The sequence below is a fragment of the Citrus sinensis genome, chromosome 7 (genome assembly GCF_022201045.2).
Source record: "Citrus sinensis cultivar Valencia sweet orange chromosome 7, DVS_A1.0, whole genome shotgun sequence".
Lineage (NCBI taxonomy): Eukaryota > Viridiplantae > Streptophyta > Magnoliopsida > Sapindales > Rutaceae > Citrus > Citrus sinensis.
In genome coordinates, this window is record NC_068562.1 from 15,636,439 (window position 1) to 15,659,130 (window position 22,692).

Sequence of the window (22,692 nt, forward strand, 5' to 3'; positions counted from 1 at the left end):
TGTGTGTGGGAAAGGGTTATGTTAATGAAGGGCTATATTAAGCGCAATGTAATGACTCTAAAACCAAAAATTAATAATGAAGCTAGTTCTTTTGCTTATTTGCTTAAGTCTTCTAATCTTTGGCATGGTAGATTAGGACATGTTAATTTTAATTCATTGCGTAAATTAATTAACATGAAGCATATTCCCAATTTCCAAATTGATTTGAAACATAAGTGTGAAACTTGTGTTGAGACAAAACTAACTAGGTCATTTTTCAAACAATTAAAACAAACATTGAACCATTTGATTTAATACATAGTGATATTTGTGATTTTAAATCCATTCAAACAAGAGGTGGTAATAAATATTTTATTACCTTCATTGACGATTGCACAAAATATTGCTATGTATATTTGTTGAAAAGTAAAGATGAAGCTTTAGAAAAATTTATTTTCTACAAAAATGAAGTTGAGAATCAACTTAATAGAAAAATTAAAAAAATCAAATAATTAAGGAGTGACCGTGGTGGTGAGTATGTTGTTTCGTTTGAGTCACTATGTGAATAAAGTGGAATCATACATCAAGTCACGTCTCCATATTCACCTCAATATAATGGGATTGCAGAACGAAAGAATCGAACTTTAAAAGAAATGATGAATGCAATGTTGATAAGTTTTGAGTTACCCCAGAATATGTGAGGAGAAATTGTTTTGTCAACTAATTACTTATTAAATACGATACCCCGAAAGTAAGAAGATAAAATGTCGTATGAGCTGTGAAAAGGTAGAACACTTTCTTATAAATTCTTACGAGTATGGAGGTATCTTGCTAAAGTAGTGGTTCCTTTAAATAAAAAAATGAAAATAAGACCAAAAACCGTTGACTGCATTTTTATTGGTTATGAGCAAAACAATAATGTTTATCGATTTCTGGTGAATGGGTCTAAAGTTCCAGATGTCCTCAAAAATACGATAATAGAATCAAGAAATGCATTGTTTTTCGAACATATGTTTCCTTGCAACTCTAGAGTGGAATCGAAAGAACTACGACAACTTCATGAAACAATAATTGAAAACAGTCAAAATGAAGAAAATGATGAAGTTCAAGAAGAAGAAGAACAACAAGAAGTTGAGGTCAGACGTATCAAAAGAAATATAATAGAAAAGTCTTTTGGTCCAGACTTTCTGACGTATTTGCTAGAAAGTGAACCTCAAAGCTTTAAAAAAACTGTAACTTCACCTGAAGGCGCTTTATGAAAAGAAGCCATTAACAGTGAAGTTGAATTCATTTTACAAAATCATACCTGGGAGCTAGTAGATCTTTGTCCAGAATGTAAACTTTTGGGGTATAAGTGGATTTTCAAAAGGAAAATGAAAGCCGATGGATCAATCGATAAATATAAGACTAGACTTGTACTTAAAGGTCATAGGCAACGAGAATGCCTTGATTATTTTGATACTTATTCTCCTATTACGAGAATAAATTCCATTCGGATGATAATAACAATTGCAGCTTTGCACAATTTCGAGATATATCAAATAAATGTAAAGACGGCTTTTCTAAATGGAGATTTAGGTGAAGAAATCTACATGGAGCAGCCTGAAAGTTTTATAGCTCCAAGACAAGAAAAGAAGGTCTATAAATTAGTAAAGTCATTATATGACTTGAAACAAGCACCAAAACAGTGGCATGAAAAATTTAATCATACGATGATCATAAGTGGATTTAAGATCAACGAGTGTGATAAATGTGTTTATGTCAAAAAAACAGAAAATAACTATGTCATTTTATGTTTATATGTTGATACCATGCTCATTGTTGGGAGTGATGATGACATGATTAAATCTACCAAGAATATGTTGAAGTCTAAATTTGACATGAAAGACATAGGTCTTATGGATGTCATTTTGGGGATTAAAATCTCAAGGGCTTCTAATGGGCTTATTTTAAGTCAAATTCATTATGTAGATAAAATTCTTGAAAAATTTAATAAAGATGATAATACCGTGTCTAAAACTCCATTAGATACGAGTATACATCTATCGAAAAATAGAGGAAATGATGTTTCTCAAGTAGAATACGGGAGAATAATAGGCAGTCTAATGAACTTAACACACTGTACCAGATCAGATCTAGCCTATACAGTAAGTAAACTTAGTAGATATATGAGTAATTTAGGAACTGATCATTGGAAAGCTATCGTAAGAGTACTCAGGTATCTTCGATGCACTCGTAATTATGGATTGCACTATACTAGATATCCAGAAGTATTAGAAGGATTTAGTGATGCTAACTGGATATCTGATGTAAAAGATTCAAAAATTTCTAGCAGCTATGTGTTTACACTAGCAGGTGCAGCTGTATCATGGGGGTCTTTTAAACAGACAGTAATTGCCAAATCTATAATGAAATCTAAATTCATTGCATTAGATAAATGTAGTGAAGAAACAAAATGGCTACGCAACTTTTTAGAAGGTATTCCAAAGTGGCCAAAGCCTATGCCTACAATTTGTATTCATTGCGATAGTCAATCAGCTATCGGTAGAGTACAAAGCAATATGTATAATGGTAAGTCTAGATACATACATCGTAGACATAATACCATTAGACAATTTACTTCAACTGGAGTTATTTCTATTGACTATGTACGGTCAAAAGATAATATTGCGGATCCGCTAACCAAAGGATTAAATAGAGAGCTAGTAAAAAAATCATCGAGAGGAATGTGATTAAAACTCATAGAATGATTAGTCAATAACGAAGGAAAACCCAACCTAGTTGACTGGAGATCTCAAGATCTAGGTTCAATGGGACAACCTAATTGTTAAAGACTAAAATTAGATCACTGTGAGGGTTATTCTCTTGAGAGGATTACCTCATTAACCATTCCTATGATGAAACAATGATGCCCGTGAGAAATAAGGTTGAGCTAGGCTCTTAATGATTCTTACGCGTTGGAAATTCGAGCGGAGTAACGCGGGTTACTCTTAATTAAGATATCACTTATGTGAGAGAGAAGTAGGGCCGCTTCAAAGGGAGTTGTTAGAGGTTCAACTCTTAGAAACTCTTGTATAACCAGGTAGATGTTCAAGGTCAAAACGAACATAACTATGAGAACTCAACAGTGTTAGGAGAAATACCTATGTGTTGTATATGATCGTTTACACTAACGGCAGAACAGTTCAAGGACATCACATCTACTGATCAGCCAGTAAAGTAAATATACTATCACAAGGAAATGTTCAAAGGATAAGACTTACCTATCATGTGCTAGGTATCGATCCAATAAACTCGATCATTAAGGTCAAAAATAGTTTTGATGTCAAAATTTAGTGGTTTTCTATTTTATTGCCAATTTTCATTCATGTGAGGGATTGTCAAAAAAATAGCATATCAACATGCTATTTTGAGGGCACATTTTGAATGGGTCCCATTTAGCGAAAGTGGAAAATCTTGTAAAGTTCGGGTTCTACTCCGTGAATACTTCAAAAATGTATATTTATTTACTCAAAATGGTGCTAGGGTGAATGAAAAATTGTCTCTCAAAGTGCACCCTTGGAGTTGAAAATTTGAAAGAAAATGAGATTTATCCCACAAGAGAAAAATAAGACAAGGGGTTTGTATTTATATATAGACACTTACTCATTCATGAGCAAGAATTATAAGGATAGATATTCTCTCCACACGCGCGTGCGCAGGGGGTGCAAATCTAAGATCAATTTGGTTGAACTCGTGTGCGCCCGCGCGTCCTGCCTACGCGAATGTCAGCCCAAAATCACCCAAGCTTGCATGGCACATTTTTAATTTCCTTTAAAAAAAATTTTTTGTAACAGTTTCACGTTTTTGAATTCAAATGATTTGTAACAGTTTCGCAATTGTTTTTGGGCTGTTATACAATTCAATTTTGAAATCAATTGACTGACTTGAATTTAAACAATTCAATTGGTTGTTATAACAATTAAATGGCATATATTGAATTCGAAAATTCAATACTATGCTACTGTTACATCCTCACATGTGTATAAGAAAACAACTTCTTCTTTTGTTTTCACACACAAGAACAACCAGCACACACAGAGCACTTCAAAATTTCTTTCCTCCTTCTGACGTTCTGTTTTTTATAGAGCTTTGAACGCTGTTGTGGTTCGCTGGAATTATTTGTCAGTGCTTGACAGATAATTCATACCCATTGTATCTGGGAAACAGTTACCAGCAAACTTAAAGCACTACAGTAGGTGGTAAATCTGTTTTAAGGACACTACATTACATGCCTCAGGTTTATTTCCTTTTGATTCATTATTTTCTTTCCCCTGCTTCTTCATTTCTAGTTGTTGTTCTTACTGTTTTTCCTTCATTTCCAGTTGTTGTTCTTACTATTTCTTTTAATTCCAGTTGTTTTTTTCCTATTGTTCTTAATTGTTAACTCACTGTTTTATTTGTTTTATTTTAACACGATCTTAGGGTGATACTATTTCGATTGTGCTCCTGGGTGGCTTTTGATTAAAGAATTTGATGATTTGAGTTTTAATTATGACAAATTGGGAATTTGGAGATTTTGGTAAGTATATTTTAGAGAGTTTTGAGAGTAATACTCTAATTTTCAACCCTCGTTTGAGAATCAAACTCCCATTAATGATTTCCAAATGGATGTAAGGGTCCATCAATTTGATTTTCATTCTCACTATTAAATTTGTAAATAAACACATGACTTATTCTAATTACATAATTTTCATTCTCATTCTCTTTTAGTAAACACACTAGAAGACTCCTAATAGATCCATATTGTAATATCTATAAGTTAGAAACACCAAAAAAAAAAAAAACAACTTAAAATTTTATATAACCTTAAAAAAAAAATTCTTTTCAATCTTTCAAAATTTGTCAAAATATCTTATTTTTACAAGCGAAATCTCATTTGAAGCGAATAAAACAATCCAAAACAAAATGGGCTTTGCCCAAACCAAAGCGTGCGCACGCTGCAAAAAAAAAAAATTAGTACATCCTGTTAGAAACAATATGGGCTGCTGAATGCTATTACTGTATACACACTAACCCATGTTTTTTTTTTTTTAATCAGGAACGGGTAAAAAGATCAACGACAAAGATCCGCTCCAAGCCCAGAAACTTCATTAACCGAACCGCAGGCGATAAAACAAGTTTCCTTGACTAGCTCTTTCTTCCTTCTTCGTCGTCTCGCGGTCTCTCCTAATATTCTTCGCTTAGCGCTTGCGATCATCGCCTTTTCTATTTCACTTTCCCTTTCTCCTTCAAATTCAATCAAATATCCCAGGTAAAAAATAAAAAAAATTAAATACCTCTTTCAAGTTCTCGCTAATTTCTCTTGATTTTCAAGATTTTATAATTCAATTTCATTTTCTCTCTTCGCCAATCCGATAACCTAGTTATAGTTCTCACTATTTCTCATTTACTTTGTTCGAATTACTATCCGTGCACGTCATCGTTACTTATTAATCTAATTAATAATCACAATTTATTTATTTATTTATTTTTGTATAGTTGATTGTGTTCGGTGGTTGTTTCAGTTTGTGAGAGAAGAGAAGATGTGGGCGGCGTCTTGTCTTGCGTCGTGCTGTGCGGCGTGCGCGTGTGACGCGTGCCGCTCGGCTGTGTCGGGGATCAGCAGGAGGTCAGCTAGGATTGCTTACTGCGGGCTGTTTGCTCTCTCTCTGATCGTTTCGTGGATTCTTCGTGAAGTCGCCGCTCCGCTCATGGAGAAGCTCCCTTGTAAGCAAATTTAGCTGTCTTTGTATGTTTTGTTATATTTCCTTTTGAGTAATTTTAATTAGGTTCCTTTGTCATGTGTATTGTTGTTAATCTACATGGCTGTTATCAAATTTTCAATGATGTGGCTTTTGATTCATAGCTATTATATCGTGAAAGCTGGTAGTTTACTAAACACTTTAACACAGGTGCTTTCTAAAGTAAGCAGAACTATAGCCGTTAAAAATGACTTTATTATTCGTGTTGATTGCAACATAAGATTTTTTTTTTTTAAAAAAAAATCAAATTAAAACATACACTTTTTGGATCTGCACTCTAATTTGGAAAATAGAAGGAGGTTTCTTGAAAATGAAAGCGAGTTGTAGGTCGAATAAGCCCTGATGCAATGTTGAAACAATGTTAAACCCAATAGCCTATTTTTATAGGTAGGGCCTAAGATTGTTGTCTTCTAAGCTCTTATCAATTCTTCATCTTTAGTATAATTTACAGTGTCTTATTATTAAAAAAAAAAATGTTTGGTGAATTTTCTCTGTGTAGCACATGCAAATAATGGTACGACGAAATGTCTATCGATGGGTGAGGAGTTTCGTTCTTTCTACCAATGTGGTTTGGTTCAAGGATTATTGGATGCCTAACTTCTTTTTATTCCTAATGAAGTCAGAGTTACACTGCATTCATTAAAGTCAAATGAGTTTTCGGATGACATAAAACTGGCGGTGGCTAATCTAGTCATGAAAATTGAATCTTATACTTGTTATTGATGCAGGGATTAATCATTTTCATAAGACACCTAGCAGGGAGTGGTTTGAAACTGATGCTGTGCTGCGAGTTAGCTTGGGAAATTTTCTCTTTTTCACTATTTTGTCAATTTTAATGGTTGGTGTGAAAAATCAGAAAGATCCCCGTGATAGCTTGCACCATGGTGGATGGATGATGAAAATTATTTGTTGGTGCCTTCTGGTGATCTTTATGTTTTTCCTTCCAAATGAGATTGTCAGCTTCTATGGTAAGTGATATTTATATTCTGTCTATGGATTCAATTAACACTTTTGACTAGGGGTTATGATAGTGCACATGCTGTTTATAAAAGTAAAGGTTGATCATCGTCCAAAATTGAAATAATAAATCTGATTGTCGATCCAGTTCTTCATCTTATACTAAATCATTTTTCATTTGAAGCTGATCATTTTATTTTTATGCTCGCAGAGTCAATATCAAAGTTTGGCTCGGGTTTGTTTCTTCTTGTTCAAGTTGTCCTTTTATTGGACTTTGTTCACAGATGGAATGAGACGTGGGTTGGATATGATGAGCAGTTCTGGTTAGTTTGACAATTCTTATAGTATTATCCTATTCTCTCTCTTTCTATTCCTTTTTCATTTATTTGTCTTGTTTTGGTGACAACCTGTACTTTCTTCAGCTGACTTTCTGAATTTCATTTAATTTTTTGGTTATTTCACCCTTTGTTTTATAGGTATGTTGCCCTATTGGTTGTTTCTCTTGTTTGTTACGTGCTGACATTTGGCTTCTCGGGACTTCTTTTCCATTGGTTCACACCATCAGGGCAGGATTGTGGGCTCAATACATTCTTCATTGTTATGACCTTGATTCTTGCATTTATCTTCGCTGTAGTTGCTCTACATCCCGCTGTAAGTTCGCATTTCCCATCATACCAGAGATTATTATCTCTAATTTATTCGCATTGTTTTATACATATGAATGTTCTATTTAGTATGAATAAAATGTGATAAAGGCTTAATTGGGAAGTCTCTGCATCCTAAAGGGATTACATTCTTATTGAGCTGTGTTGTTTTTGGTTTTGGGCTGTTTCTGATCTGTGTAGATTTTTTAGTGTTTTGTTTACATTGGGACTTCTCGTCCTTGTTTTTGTGGATTTGTAGTCCCATCAATCCTTGCACATCTCTCTTTTATTTTTATATAAAGTCTTTTGTTTATTAGCCAAAAAATAATAATAATTAAAAAAATAAAAAAGCAGTGGTGATAAGTTGGTTGAAAATGATTATGACAGGAGAAGGAAGACTGTTGACTCCCAACGTTGTTGTTAACAGTTAGTCCTTTGATAATGAAAATGTTACTGCTTCCAAGTAGTCTAGAATATCATCTTACTAATTGTTAACCCCAGCCTAAAAAGGAAATGAAATCTATATATGAGTATCATTTTTTGTTTTGCTTAGTTTTTGCAGACGAAGACCGTTAGACCTTATTGCAGGTAATGGATAATTCAAGCATTATCCATTTAATATTTTCAGGCCAACAGCAGGTTTTTTATATGCTGTAGATGTAGTATATGTGTGACAGGAGTTTTGAAGTTGTATAAAACGAGATTTAGTGTATGGTTCATAGTTTTGTCATGGCAATGATTTCCGCTCATGTGAAGAATAACCTTTATTATAACTTCCATGGTAAGAAAATCCTACGTTGTATGAGAATCCTAGTACAACTTGTTTGATCTCTTGTGTTGATTAAACCTAGGTGGGTGTTTTTAAAAGGACAGCAATTATATGATTCTGTTCTGATCTGCGACTGCTCTTACAGTTAATTCAGGGAGTACCTCCTTAGTTTCTTGCCACTGACATATATGTGTTTGTCGTATAGACTAGTTGTTTGTTTACTTGCACATGTTTCTTAAATGTTTATATAGGCAATTGCATAATATATGGGGTATACTTCTTGTTCAGATAAGGACCTTGACTTTCCTTATCTCATTATTGGCATTTTAATGCAAAACAGGTGGGTGGCAGCGTTTTGCCTGCTTCAGTAATATCTCTTTACTGCATGTACCTCTGTTACAGTGGACTTTCAAGTGAACCAAGAGATTATGAATGCAATGGTCTCCACAGGCATTCTAAAGCTGTCTCTACTGGCAGCCTTACCTTGGGCCTGATTACCACTGTCCTATCAGTAGTATATTCTGCAGTGCGTGCTGGATCTTCTACAACTCTGCTTTCACCACCAAGTTCACCTCGTGCAGGTTAGTGTTGAAAAATTTTGTAATTACTAAGCAGAGTCTTGGATGTGGAATTCTTTCACTCAGCATCCCCCCAAAAAAAAAGGTCCAGAGTACTCAATTCTGTGTCTTTTCCTTGTACCTTTTGATCCGGAATGTTTTTGTATGATTAGTGGACCTGATCATGAGGTTCTATGCGTTCTTTTCTTTTCCTCTCCTCCCCCCCCCCCCCCCCCCCCCCCCCTTTTTTCCTTCTAGAAAGGTGATGCTAGTAAGTGAATGCAATAAGCCTTCTGAAGCTCATATTCTGACTACAGGATGAGCCATCGTTTCTTGGTTTGAATCTAACACCCAGATTTCCTGTTGTAGGTGGCGGGAAGCCTCTGCTTCCAATGGACAAGGCCGATGAGGTAGAAGAAAAGGAAAAGGCCAAGCCAGTCACATATTCATATGCTTTCTTCCACATTATTTTCTCTCTGGCCAGCATGTATTCTGCAATGCTTCTAACTGGGTGGTCAACCTCTGTCGGGGAGAGTGGGAAGCTAGTTGACGTGGGTTGGCCATCTGTCTGGGTTAGGATTCTGACCGGGTGGGCAACTGCAGCTCTCTACATGTGGTCACTGGTTGCTCCAATTCTGTTCCCGGACAGGGAGTTCTGAATTCCAAAAATGTTTTAAATACCCCTATATATATTGTGCATGTGTGATGCAGCTCCCTAACGGTTAAGCGTATACTGTTTGGAATGCTTGCTTATCATAAAATTGTAAAAATGTTGTCTATCCTAAGTTGTATGAATTGAATTGCTTTCAAAGTTACTCGATGGAGTGAGGCTATTGGCGCTTCTCTAATTTCGTCAAATAACTCGATTATGCACACCTGATAAAAAATTTTAGTATTTTACAAACATAAAACTACTTTTACAAACCATAATTCTAACGTTACCCTCCTTTCCCTCGTTTCTCTGGATGAACTTTTATTTTTGACAGTCCTCTCAATCCCTCCATTTCTCAATCTTATTGCATAACTAATGGATGAATTCACTTTGGTTCTCTTCACGGCATGCAACTTGGCGATCAAAGGGGAACTTTTAACCAGACGTGATCCCCACCACAAAACTGTGTTGATTCAACGAATGCTTCTGTTGAACAAAAATAATTTGACATATAAGTAATATAAGTCTTAATAAACTAATACCCGTTATAAAATACAATCTCGATTAAATAATAAATTTTTTCAATCCCTACTTGGAGTGTGCTAAATTATAATTTAATTATTTAATAAATTTTTCTTGCCCATCAATTTCTCGTTCCATTATAAGATCATCTACAAATATTCAAGTCATATTTATGGATAATTAAATGTCCAATGATATTGGTTGTTGGGCAAAATTAATCCCATATTTACTTTATGGGTGTATTATCATATTTTGTATCAAATGATAATATATAATATTGATTACGTTAATGTAGCTATGTCGCATGCACTTTTTTAAATATTTATTAAAAAACACTTAATATACAATAGATATTTAAAATATTTTAAGAAAATCTGTATTTGTAATGGTTGGAATATAAGAATAATTATTATCCTACAAAAACATATATTGCAATTTTGATGTTAAAATTTTTGTATCTCTTGGCGTATATTTTTATCTTGGAAAAGTACCTCTCCTTACATCATTAGATAAATATATTTTCAGTTTTTTCTTAAAATTAAAAAAAAAAAAAGATTTAAGCACAAAATGAAATTTATCTCCACTCTTTTAATTGTTAATGCAATTCACTTGATGAATTATTCCTAACAGCAACAGATCAATTTGAAAATATGAATGATGAAAACCAAATAAATAAATAAACAAATACAATATGAATAAAGGCCATATTGAAAAGAATTATTAACCATTTAACATACATAAACATATTTATCAATTCAATTAATTTACATAACATATTTATCAATCCAAATAATTTAAATCAATTGGACCTTTAACGGGGTGGCCACAGGCATAAGTTGATTTAATCAATAAAGCAGGTTGGAGGGAAGGAAAAGACGATTTCTATTTAACAAATGCTCAAAATTGATTTTTCCTAATTCATCATAATCACATTTCATAACTTTTGATCAATATTCAATCAAAACCATATCCAAGTAAGATGGTGATAAAGATCCATCTAAATCCGAAAACTATAAATTAATTACCAGGCTTTATCGTCGGACTCAATTAATTAATAAATCCAGACACTACTCAAGTAAAGATGCCCAGGAAAAAAAATTAGAAATTTATCTATAAAAAAAGAAAAAGAAAAAGAAATCAAAACTATGAAGCCGATGGGAAATTATGTTCATCGGCTCAATCCTCGAAATCTCCAGCATTTTCCAATAGGTAGTTAGCTGCCAATTCCTCGTTACGATCACATGCCAAAAACGCCTCAATGACAAGGGCTCTATCGAACCCCATTGCTTCAAGCTGTAAGTAGGAGAAAAATATAGTTAGCCTACAAGTAAAAGAACATAGAACAGAATTTTTATCAGAAACAACCCAAACACAGAAAAGGAACAATGTACATACTCGTTGGATAGCTTCCTGTTCGGCTGGGGTAACATTAATTGCATGAGGCATGTCTTGCTCAGGCTGATCAAACATATCTCTGAAAAAATAATGAAAATTTACATGTCCCATTATTTTCAAAGTCTTGGGTCAGTAAGAATAAATATACATCTTCCCACATAAAAGCAAGGTAGATTCCTAATAAATCTCAAGCAAAGTAGATCCATAGATTAAATACATTGTCTAGGAACAAGGCGGCAAAATTTCAAATCTTTAAGGAAACAAACTAAATCCCCAATATCATATTGGCACAACTTCACGAGCAGTTAAAAAATTTACTTCCATCCAATCATAATTAAAGCAGAAGTGGAACAAAATAAATGCTATTTAAGCCAATACTAATATCTCATAAATATGGTGACGAGACAAGGATTATGATTAAAGCAGTAGTGAAACTTGCAGAAAGTCCAAGGAAGTCTTATTAGGGATTTTTTAGAATTTAACTAGCATGGCTATAGTGTACTTACCCTTCAGAACCATCAACAGGCTCATTTATTAACTGAAGGAACTCTGTCTGGTGCTCTTGGATTAATCTTAATAACTGAGGGTTCTGTTTTCCAAGCTCCTGAAGCATGGGCTGTAACAGAAGCAACAGTTTAAGCTCCAAGACACATTGAAAACCACCAAAATGTAACAGATTAATATGAAAGGGTGGAAAAGATAAAAAAAAGGGAAAAAGTTGTTAAGACCTGCAAAATTTGCGGATTTGATTGCACCATTGAACGCAATGCTTGAAACTGAAAAGCAAACAAAGACACAAAAACTAAGCATTAGAGGCAGAAAAGAGTTTCAACAAAAAATACAAGGCACCAATCAAGTAGATCTTAAACATCACTATTTGGCATTAAGTAAAATCCAACAGCAATGCAATACCTAAGAAACAATTTTTGTAAATGTACTCTTACTCCCATTTTGCCTACATTATTCATGCCCATTGTTAAAGGGATCAAAGCCAATACACATCAGTTCTAGGACAGTGCTTGATATATGAATCCTAATATAAATTGATTTGAGCATATCCAGTCAAAGCAAACCCAATAATGAAAATGACAAAAGTGTCACTGAAAAAGAAACAGCAATTGACAGCACAAGAGGGACCACACCTGTTGATTGTTTCTGAGGAAGTCAAGAGATCCAAGTCCGCCAGCAGGAGCACCTGAAAGGGTCTCCTGAAAAGCATTCAAACTCATGTGAAATCAGATGTCCATGAGCTAATAAACCACGAAAGTCATCCTAAAACCAAATTTTACCTGAGGAAACATGTTCAAGGGAGATGAATTGGGTACTCCAGAGACTGGTGCAGCTCCTGCTGCACCAGTTTCAGCTGCCTGACTTGCAGGAAAATGAGCCACTGGGACAGCAACTTCAGCTGTTTCTGGAATTCCCTGAAGGTCAAAACATTATAGCGACGAAATCTACTTGTTAACACAATGATAATACCTAAAACTACAAAAGGAAACAAAAGCAAATTTTTGGAGGTTATACGTACAGAGTATAAGTAATCCACTGCACGCTCTGGGTTATTATAAGCGGCTTGAAGTGCACGAGTAACTGTTTCTTTGTCCCAGGTTCCACCACCCATATCCATTATTTGTTGAATGGTCTGCTCAAGATCATTACCAGCAACTAAATTTGAAGCAGCTTGACCGTAGGTGTCACTATTTGCACTGTATCAAAATTAGAATAACGTGTTAGCTAATTAGTAATATTCTGAACAATTACCAATACAAAAATGTGCAAAGAAAAAAGTTTAAGTATCTCAAGTGACAGATGGCAAATTGACAGGGATAATCCTCTACCCTGCCCTGCCCACAGCAGAAAATCCACCCCCATTCCCCACTTATAAACCTTATGAGGGAAGCCCCTATTCCACTATTTCTGTTCCATATAGGAAACTATTTATCCATCCTAGCCCAGACCACCCAGACAGACCTCAAAAAGGAAAAATATAATAGCACTGAATGAGAAAAAAGAAAAGAACATCTATGAAATTGGTAGAGCCCGTACTTAGCTGCTGTCACATTAGAGGTCACATTGGAGGCTGGTATGCTAGGGGTCGGAGCCCTGCAACAACATTAGAAACATATCTAAGATGAATCCAGCCAAGATACACAAAATGAAATAAAAGTGACGCAAACTCACGGTGGCGGTACAGATGCTTCCTGTGGAGGAGTAGAATTAGAGCTTGGTGCCGTTGTTGGTGGAGTAGTATGAGCAGGCTGAAGTAATCAAATGAAAAAAGTAGTTTATTAGATGAAGGAAAGACTAAAGAGAGGAAGATTGTGTCCAGCAACAGTAAGCATAAGCAATAAGAATACCTGAGCAGAGGAAGCCCCAGCCGAGCCTAGTGTTTTACTCTGAAAAAGTAACAAAAAAGACAAACAGCATGAGTTAAACAGTGTGAAAAGGAGTTAAGAGTATGACAAGGTATTAAGTTATGTCACTGCTGCACAAAAGCCAAATGGTAACGGCACGTAAATGTTCCCAAACAGAACCCCAAACTAGGCTAATAATATAACTGATATTACCACAAAATTCAAAGGATGATACATCAATAATTATTGCATTCCAAATATGCTACAGGTTCAAAATTCCTAGAACTAACCCAAAGTCATGGTAGGGTAGCTTTCCTTTTCTTGTTGGACTTATCTCAGATATGATATGATGATTAAGGTGCCTTGCACCACCCCCATTCTGCCCAATCCTATCCATTTGTCAAATTAAGAGGATAAATAGTTAAAATAGTACTATAATAAAATAAACTCTATAGCATGGAACAACCAACATGCAAACATCAGCTGGAATATTGGCGGTCCTACACGTAATTAAAGAAAATAGATCACACTGTTTCATATTGAGAAACTGCACGAACTTATCCTAGATGTCACTATTTTCTTCTACTTCATGTGCTGGTAACGTCAATTTTTAATCTCAAGCTTGATGAAACCAAAATAGAAATTACTATGAGGTTGATATCCGAATTGAAGGAAAGGAAAGGAGATACATCTCAATCCCTTGTGGTGCATTACCAACCACCGTGTCCAACAATTGTCAACATGATGAATATCTAGCTAATTCTGCCCTTTGAAACAAGATTTCATCAATTTAAGTTAATCTAGGGTGGGTCCACATAATGATTATTGAACTACCTTTAAGGTAAATGTAGAATATCAATTTAAATTAACCGGACAAAAACAGCAATCATTGCATCAGAAAGCCATTTTTATGTTACATCAATGCTTCTCCTTCATTGCGAATTCTTTACACTTGCCAGCAAGAGAACATTGAAGTGACACTGGTTTTGTAATACACTCAAGTAATTCTCTTAATTATTTCTTTTTAACAAAAACGTGTAAGCACTAACTAAAACTAAGGGGGAAAAAAATCAAAGCGCAACAACAATGGTACAGCAGGGTTTCCTAATATATTCAAAGTAGTTCTCTAAACTATTATTCAACCAACATGTGTAAGCACTAACCAAAACTAAAAACTAAAAAATCAAGTAAAATCTTAGGCACGTAAAATGTAAAATTTATGGCTATGAAACAAGACAAGACAAGACAAGCCAAAACTAGTAAGATAAGCATACCATCCACCTTCCCAATATATACCAAGTCTTAAACAAAACAATTCAATGAAGAAACCACGAAATGCATCGATGTACAAGAACTATTTTACCTTGCTGAGCATGACAACGAGAAAACCATCTTCAGAGACCTTATTATCAGCTAGAGTAGTCTCATCTTTCAAGACCTTCCCATTGTGAATCAACAGCTGTTGCCCACATGGGTAATTGTCTTTTCCTTGCACATCTTCTATATTCTTCTTCACAGCCATAACCTTTAAAAAAAATTTCACTCAATCACAATTCATTCATCACTGAACAACACATTATTAACAGTTTCTAATCACATAAAATCCACATAATTATCATAATTAACATATCATTGTTTCACTAATCCCTACAGAAACAAAAAGCAGCCAGTTCCCTATACATTCGAATTGAAAAAAACGTGTCTTTAAAATTTTGTTATAGAAAAAGAGACAGACCGTATCGGAGGGCTGAACCCTAATCTCGAAATGGCTGCCTTTGAGAGTCTTAACGGTGAGCTTCATTTCGATGAATTAGGTCGAAGAAAGGGATCGAAACGACAGCGTTTTTTGAATTTATGGCGGAGAAGAAGAGAGCCCTAGACAAACGCTTTACGAGTTTTTGAGGAAACGACAGTGTCTCAGAGGAAGTAAGAGTCGGCTCATTATATATATATATATATATATATGCTCTAAAAAGTATGATTTATATAAATATAAACACGCACATATGCGGTAAAAAGTATGATCAAATCTTCTAATTTAGGAAATGGAACTAAAAATAAATGGAGTGGGACTATTGATTTTATTACCTATTTGGATTTATATTAATTTTCAAATGTTTTATTTATTAGTAATAATTGATTGATGGTTTTTTTAAGGCAAATTTTGGTATTATAATTACGACTTTTTGACTTTGTTGTTATAAAATTTCAAAAGTATGTTATGTGTACGGTTGCTCTTCAACTTCTTATTCCATGCCGAGTTTGGATTCTTATAGGATTACTAAAGAGTTGAATTTAGAAGATTTTGAGTATGGATCAAAGATTGAGCAAAAATATTTTTTTGTAAGGTTTGATTCATTTCTTGATGGCTTTAAAAGTTATAACAATATATACATCTCAATTTCTTGTTGGCCACTCCAACTTTGTACATCATGTGATGAGTTAATAGAGAGAAGGCGGTCTAATAACAGGAGCACCCAAGGGTCATTATAAAATCACATTTAGTTTTGAATAACCAGAGTAGCCATTCAATTTACAAGGTAGGTTGCGGTTTCAAAGGCTTCCCACTAGAATTTTTTAGGCTTTCCTACTTGAGCTAAGGGGGCTAATCTTGATTTCCACCAAGTGCCTGCGGTTTCTTTTAGGCATTTCAATGTGAAGTGTAAAAGCATGAATGTCTATAGATTATCCCCTTTTTTTCTTTAGATAGCCCTTTATAGATCTATATTCTCCACCCGAATCGGTTTGTACGCACTTAAACTTTAAATTTCAAACAATTTTTAATTTCAATTTGTTTAGTGAAACGGATGAATGTATATGTGGTTTCTAATTTCTATTTCAAGGGAAACAACCAGGTGCACCTAGAGCAATCATCCATTATGCTTAGATAATGGTTTAAAAATTTGCTAACGGTGTTCTTTCTCAGATCATTTAAGGGCTCGCTTATGGTTTTTACTAAGTTGACAAAAGGGATACAAAATTTGGGAGACTCAGTTTTATTAATTTTCTCCGAGGAATCAAGGGTGATTTTCCATACATATTTTCATTCGGGTGACCAAATTTTCCATGCAGGATATTCATCTTGTTTATTGACTCTGTAGACTCTCATAAGACAATGTTATTAGCATATGCAAATAAAGACTCGATCGGCGTAGACACCTCATGCTTCATATCAACATATATCTTGTTCTCAATCTCTCCTTGTAGCTTCAAATGAGCTCATTTGTCTGTCATAATCTGCACGGGGATTGATTCCTCGGTCTTTGGTGTTGGATAGCGAAAGAGGCGAGCCTGTGAAGGCTCCTACTAAAGTGGGAAACAAGGTAGTACTTCTGAGGCTAAGGCTATGGCTGCTTTGAAATATCATAGTGAATAATGTTGTTTTTGCAGTTGTTTTTATGGTTGCTGTCGTGACAAAAACTCCTTTCTTTTTTTCTTTTTTTTTGGTTATATTACTTAAGACAATCTATTATATATGTTTCTTCATTTTGAAGCCAAATGTTATTCTTTGAAAAAATAAAAAATTAAAAAGAATGTATGCTGAAGCATTGCAATATTTACATTCACAGATAATATAACAAAAGCCATTTATGATTTAACGAATCATAAATGTGCTAAAATTATCCGTCATTAATTATCTTCCAATCTTAATCTTATATGATTGCTGCATTTGTCTTATCCTGATCAAAATGAGTAACGTATTTTCCAATGATTAATAATCATGAACAAGCTAAAATCTATGAAGAAACTTGTGGTTTATTATTTTATTTCATTTAATACAGGTGAAAATTGAAAATTGCTGCCCATAATGCTCAAACCGAAATTGCATAAACGAATCAAAACCGACCCAAAATGGAATATTTCAGTTCAATTCGGTTCGGTTCAATATTTTATTTTGGATTCTGTTCATAAGATGTGGAACCAATAGATTTCAGAACTGAATCGAACCGAACCGAACCGAAAACTGTCCACCCGTAAATCAAAACTAGGTATGCATCAACTATTGAACTTCTCTAGAGGTGATTGTAGTTGCAATGGCATCATGATGTCTATCAAGTCCTTTTAAATTCTGTAAATATTTTTGCAAAGTTTGCTTCATTTCTTGATGGCTTTACAAGTTATATTCTTCCCAATATGTACATATTTCTTACTAATTACTCCAACTGTGAGCATCATGTGATAAGCTAATTGGGACAAGGCAGTCTGATTGTACTCTCTGCAAATTTTATTATGCTTGCTTGTTCCCCAAACTTGTATGCACTTTGCTCATCTACTGTCACTCTTTGATAGTTACCGTACAGCATCGTTTCCATATTAATTTCCTCCAAAAGTGTGATTCATGTACACTATTTTCAGCTTAAAGAATTGATATCAGGGTTTACCACATTTGTTAATGCTGGTGATGAGAAAGTTAAGGATGAGCCTTATACATTGTTGGAGGAGAAGCTAGCACCATTTGTAAAGTACTATAATGCTTTAGCTTGGTGGAAGATGTATACTAATACTGCATTGTTATATCGAATTGCCATTAATATTTTCAGTTACCATTGTTGCTTCCAAATCGGCTTTCAATAATAGTTGTTGATTTGTAAGCTCATATCACTAAATTTCATTCAAGCACATTGAAGGCTTTGATATATCGGATACGTACTACTACGATCTATATTTTAACATGTTTATATATTTTTATCTATTTAACTTAACGAAATTTTGATTTTCTTTCTGTGTGTCATTTGATTTTGAGATCTACCACTTTTGGCATGTGTCATTTGATTTTGAGATGATGAAACGGATGTAAAAGCTGAAGTTGAGGTATATGGTTTTAATTATTTAAGAACATGCTTGTATTCTTATTTTGATACAAATTTCATGTATTATTAATTTAGTTTACAAAATCATCAAAAGTTGGAATTTAAAAATAGAAATGAATATAATTGGGGATGGGGCCCCCCCATTTCAAACAGCAATCTTTAAAGATATTCCTGATCATTGAGCTACAAATAACAAATTTTGGGTATGGAAGTGGATTAGAGATCACTTCAAGTTCGCCCTTAAGTTTCTAAATATTCTTTCTTGATCTAACTACAACGAATGGACTTTTTTTCTTTTTATATATAAAATATGGTAACTCAACCCCCATAAAATTTTTTGTTCTCCATATTTTTATTTGACTTGTTTTGACAATATTATCGTACAAATCTTAAATTTAAGCTATTTTTTTTTAATTTTTTTTTAGTATTTATTGACATCTTCCGATTAAAAGGACACATTTTATATATAGTACATTAGCCATAACGCCCATATTACATAAGTTCCTTCCCATATTGCCATCCCTTAATCTCATCTCTCCATTCTGGCATTCTTTTCCCACTTTAATAGCAATAAAAAGAATAAAACAAGTCATTTAATTCAGTCGGGTAACTCTTGCACATTAATGAGCTGACTCACTTAACCAATAATAGGTCGTTTTAATGTTTGTGCACCACTAAACCAAGGCAACATTATATCTTGCACATGAAATCACTATCATTCCCTTCATTCTTAAGCATCATATTTAATCCATTTATAAACTGCATCATGTTGTCACATTCCACCTTTTTTTTTTAATTGAATTGTAGGATAAGTTACTAAAAGAATGAATAAGTTTGCTTCTTCTTTTTTTTTTTTAGTTTTTTTTTTTTTCATAATCTTGAAGTAAATCATTAGCATTCCGAGTTTTGATCTCGACATCCAGAAATCTCTATTGACAGACACAAGGTTCAAGTCCTCCGAGAGTGAGCATCAAAGAGGTTGATATTCTTTTAAATATTTAAAAAAAAAATCTAATCCCTTTGGAAGTTAGACATTAAAATTACGTTTTCTTGAAGTTGAAATATCAGTAAATTCATTAACAAAAGTGATTTTTTTTTAATGTATCAAACAATTCATGTCGTTGGTTAAAAATAGAAATTTAGAAGTAAAAGTAAAACTGTCTTCTTCAATTATGTCATAGAAACAGAAAAAAAAAAAGAAAAGAAAAAGAAATGTCGTGTTATTTACACGTTAAATCTTCAAGATGAAGAGGCCAGAGTTAACGTATTTTCAACCTACAAGCAATCACTCAAAACCACTCGACCTCCATTTGACTCTCATATTATTATAATTTTTACACTAAGCTGACACCTAAAGCAACTTTTATAAGAAGCAATTATTATGAATAAACTATATATATAATTTTTTTTAACTCTAATTAATAATCTTCATCGATCTTTCTTTTAGAAGATCATACGTTAGGTATTAGATGAATTATGGTGAGTGGAACCTTCATCATGATTCCCACATACCCACTTATCATGATAATGTTAAAAATTTCACCCAAAAAAAAATTTAACTTTATTTTTTAACATGAATTTGAATTTTTTTAAAAGAAATTTTTGAAAATGTGAAACCTACGCATGTATATATTCACATACTGTAAAATGTAAATTTGAATTAATTATTTGCAATTATAAATAAAAGGTGAAAGAAATAAGAAATCTAATTTAATGTTTTTGTTTTTTAGCATATTGAAGCTTGTCGTTGTTTTGGACAAAGGTTGCGTTTATTTTTTTATCTGAAATCTGAATAAAACTTTTAACTAAAATTTGAATAAGTTTGAATGAAAATATTTGAATGACATGTTTGTTTGTTTTTTTTTCAACATCTGAAAAGAGAATTTTAAGAGTTAGTAGTTTGACATAAATATCATTTTAAGTGGTGCATATATTTGTTCTTCACAATTTATAATTTTCATAAGTTGATTAGTTTGGTAGCATTAAAAAAAAAATACTATCATTGTTGATCTTACTTTAATTTTGTAATAAAAGATGTAAATATAACATCAACTTTTATTATAAAGTTAACACTGTTGTTTTATTTTTGATTCATCACAATAAACATAATTTGATTTGTTCAATAATTCAGTTTAATTAATGTTATCATGTGAATAAAAATTTAAAGCAATTAGAAAAAACTTCAAGAATAATACAAAAATATTAGATTTATACATAATATTGGAAATACGTGAATTGTTAAGGGTATTTTTGAGATTTGAAATCAAAATTTTCTATTTAAACTTCAAACTTAAGATAAAAGTGGACTTTTTATATTCAGATAAAATTAGATGACAATAAGTGATAAGTTAAAAAAAAACCTAAAATAAATAAATGTCTGAAAAAAAGTTAAATTCACACTTCAGACTAAAAAACAAACAACACCGAAACTATGGTGCCCTAGGGACATCCTGCCCCCAATTTTAACTAATTGCACCATAATCTTTCTTGTTAATTAGAAATTAAAAATATAAGAGGCTTTAAAATTTTAAAACATAAATCTTATTTGTTTTCATTAGTCACACTTGGATCCTAGACTGTAATTGATCATTATGAAATTTTTGACTGGTCATATATTAATATTATTGATAAATTAATATATGTTTATTAAATATTTAAATTATTTATTATAAGTAGGCTTTTTTTAACTAAAATGTTTTTTAATCATTTAATCATATAAACTAAGGGTATAATTATATTTTTATAAGGTGAAAGTGATTAATAGTTAAATTAATAAAAAAATCTAATAAATAAGGACGGACTAATGATTTTTTAAAATATTGAGAGTAGATTAGCAGCAAATACTAATTTATTTGGTTTACAGTGAGTTACTAATATAACTAAATGTCAATTTAAAGACAAGTTATTTTAACCAATAAATTACATCAAATGCTAAAAATTTAAAACAATCTGGACTTATGCATCAAAGTATTAAAAATCTGTCTTTTTTTTAATTTGGAAGCAAAAGCAAGGACTGTTAAGTTAATAACCCAGTAAATCATGCAATCCATTTAACAAGTTCTATACCATATGAAATGGTTAATAATAGTTATTAAGAAAATGACAAAATGTGGGTCATGGTGTCTAGAGATGGTAATTTTTTTTGTTGGGATAGAATCTCGCAGAATATCTTCTCGTTTGATATGTGATTAAAATATAGTTTTACATTTCAAATTAAAGTGGGATGTGATAAAGATAAAAAATAACTTCTACCTTTATTTGTAGGATGAGAGGGGGATTAATTATAAAATCTCATCTCATCTTGTATATCCTATTAATAATATAATTTTAAAACTAAATTATTAATTATTCTATAATTTTAACTTAAGTAACGTTCAATGTTGAAACCTAAAGGCTAAAATTAAATAATAAAAGTAATATAATTAGAAAGTGAAGAGTCATCTAAAAGTCATAATTGAAATTAAGTTTTTTATATTTTTTATATAAGCTAGTTATTGTCCAAATCTATAACTTTTGAAATGTAAGTATTAATTTTAATGTGCAATGAAAGCAAACAAGTAATTAAAAAATATTATCACAAAATTGTATTCAAACATGCATGTAATCAAAATAAAACTATTATTTAATTATTCTACTTTGTATTTATTTAAGATTTTTGCTATATTAAATTATGATAATCCTTAAAAGAAAAAATATCAAAATTTATTTATTTACATTTAGGACCATTCATGATAATGGGATGAGACGGGATATTTAATGGGGATATATTAAGACAAAATTTTGTCCCAAAAAAATGCCAACCCAATTTTTTTTTTTTTTTTTGGTTTTCTTTTCTTATAACTCATTATTGGTAATAGTTGAAATATAATTTCTTTTAAAAAATATGGACATCTATGCGGGAAAAGGAATGCTTATAAAAGTATTTCTTTCTTACAAAAAAAAAAGTTTGTTTTACAAAATCACTCTGTGCACAAGTGGAATTTATTAACTAAAACTAAGGTGATGATAGATAAGTGAACTCATAAATGTTGAAATTGTGATAAAACTTAAAAAAAATTGTCACAGTGATACCAATTTTAGTTTTTGATGGCTAAATATTTCGTAATAAGTCATTCTAAATTTAATTCATATTAAATATTAGAAAAAATAAATTATGCGATCCTAAGTAAGGTTCACCCGCCACCGATCCACCTAGTTTTATTTATTTGTTATTCATTTTTATATTGAAAAATCTGATTATAAGTTACGATAAACATAATTTAGGAAATC

General features: G+C 32.5%; 2 protein-coding genes across 2 annotated transcripts; one reads left to right on the forward strand and one right to left on the reverse strand.

The window, feature by feature from the left end:
• The first annotated feature begins 5,100 nt into the window (after positions 1–5,100).
• Positions 5,101–9,504, forward strand: LOC102620987 (uncharacterized). Its single transcript, XM_006493387.3, has 7 exons — positions 5,101–5,272; positions 5,526–5,727; positions 6,491–6,730; positions 6,931–7,042; positions 7,196–7,370; positions 8,473–8,713; positions 9,059–9,504. The coding sequence occupies exons 2-7, from the start codon at positions 5,544–5,546 to the stop codon at positions 9,346–9,348; spliced, it is 1,242 nt and encodes a 413-aa protein (XP_006493450.2). The 5' UTR covers positions 5,101–5,272; positions 5,526–5,543; the 3' UTR covers positions 9,349–9,504.
• Positions 9,505–10,770: 1,266 nt separating this feature from the next.
• On the reverse strand, positions 10,771–15,552 carry LOC102620700 (ubiquitin receptor RAD23b). The gene is made up of 12 exons (XM_006493386.4): positions 15,348–15,552; positions 14,976–15,137; positions 13,616–13,654; positions 13,440–13,516; positions 13,305–13,361; positions 12,787–12,964; positions 12,548–12,682; positions 12,401–12,466; positions 11,987–12,034; positions 11,765–11,874; positions 11,259–11,337; positions 10,771–11,156 (listed from the first exon to the last, which is right to left on the reverse strand). Exons 1-12 carry the CDS (start codon positions 15,411–15,413, stop codon positions 11,040–11,042), a joined length of 1,134 nt encoding a protein of 377 aa, XP_006493449.2. The 5' UTR covers positions 15,414–15,552; the 3' UTR covers positions 10,771–11,039.
• Between the last annotated feature and the right edge of the window lie 7,140 nt (positions 15,553–22,692).

Excerpts from the sequence above, each read along its gene's own strand:
- LOC102620987 (XM_006493387.3), top strand. The coding sequence starts at position 5,544 with ATGTGGGCGGCGTCTTGTCTTGCGTCGTGCTGTGCGGCGTGCGCGTGT. Across the intron at positions 5,728-6,490 it reads GCTCATGGAGAAGCTCCCTT|GGATTAATCATTTTCATAAG; the intron begins GTAAGCAAATTT and ends TTATTGATGCAG. Across the intron at positions 7,371-8,472 it reads TAGTTGCTCTACATCCCGCT|GTGGGTGGCAGCGTTTTGCC; the intron begins GTAAGTTCGCAT and ends AATGCAAAACAG.
- LOC102620700 (XM_006493386.4), bottom strand. The coding sequence starts at position 15,413 with ATGAAGCTCACCGTTAAGACTCTCAAAGGCAGCCATTTCGAGATTAGG. Across the intron at positions 13,362-13,439 it reads GAAGCATCTGTACCGCCACC|GGCTCCGACCCCTAGCATAC; the intron begins GTGAGTTTGCGT and ends ATGTTGTTGCAG. Across the intron at positions 11,875-11,986 it reads CAAATCCGCAAATTTTGCAG|CCCATGCTTCAGGAGCTTGG; the intron begins GTCTTAACAACT and ends CTTCTGTTACAG.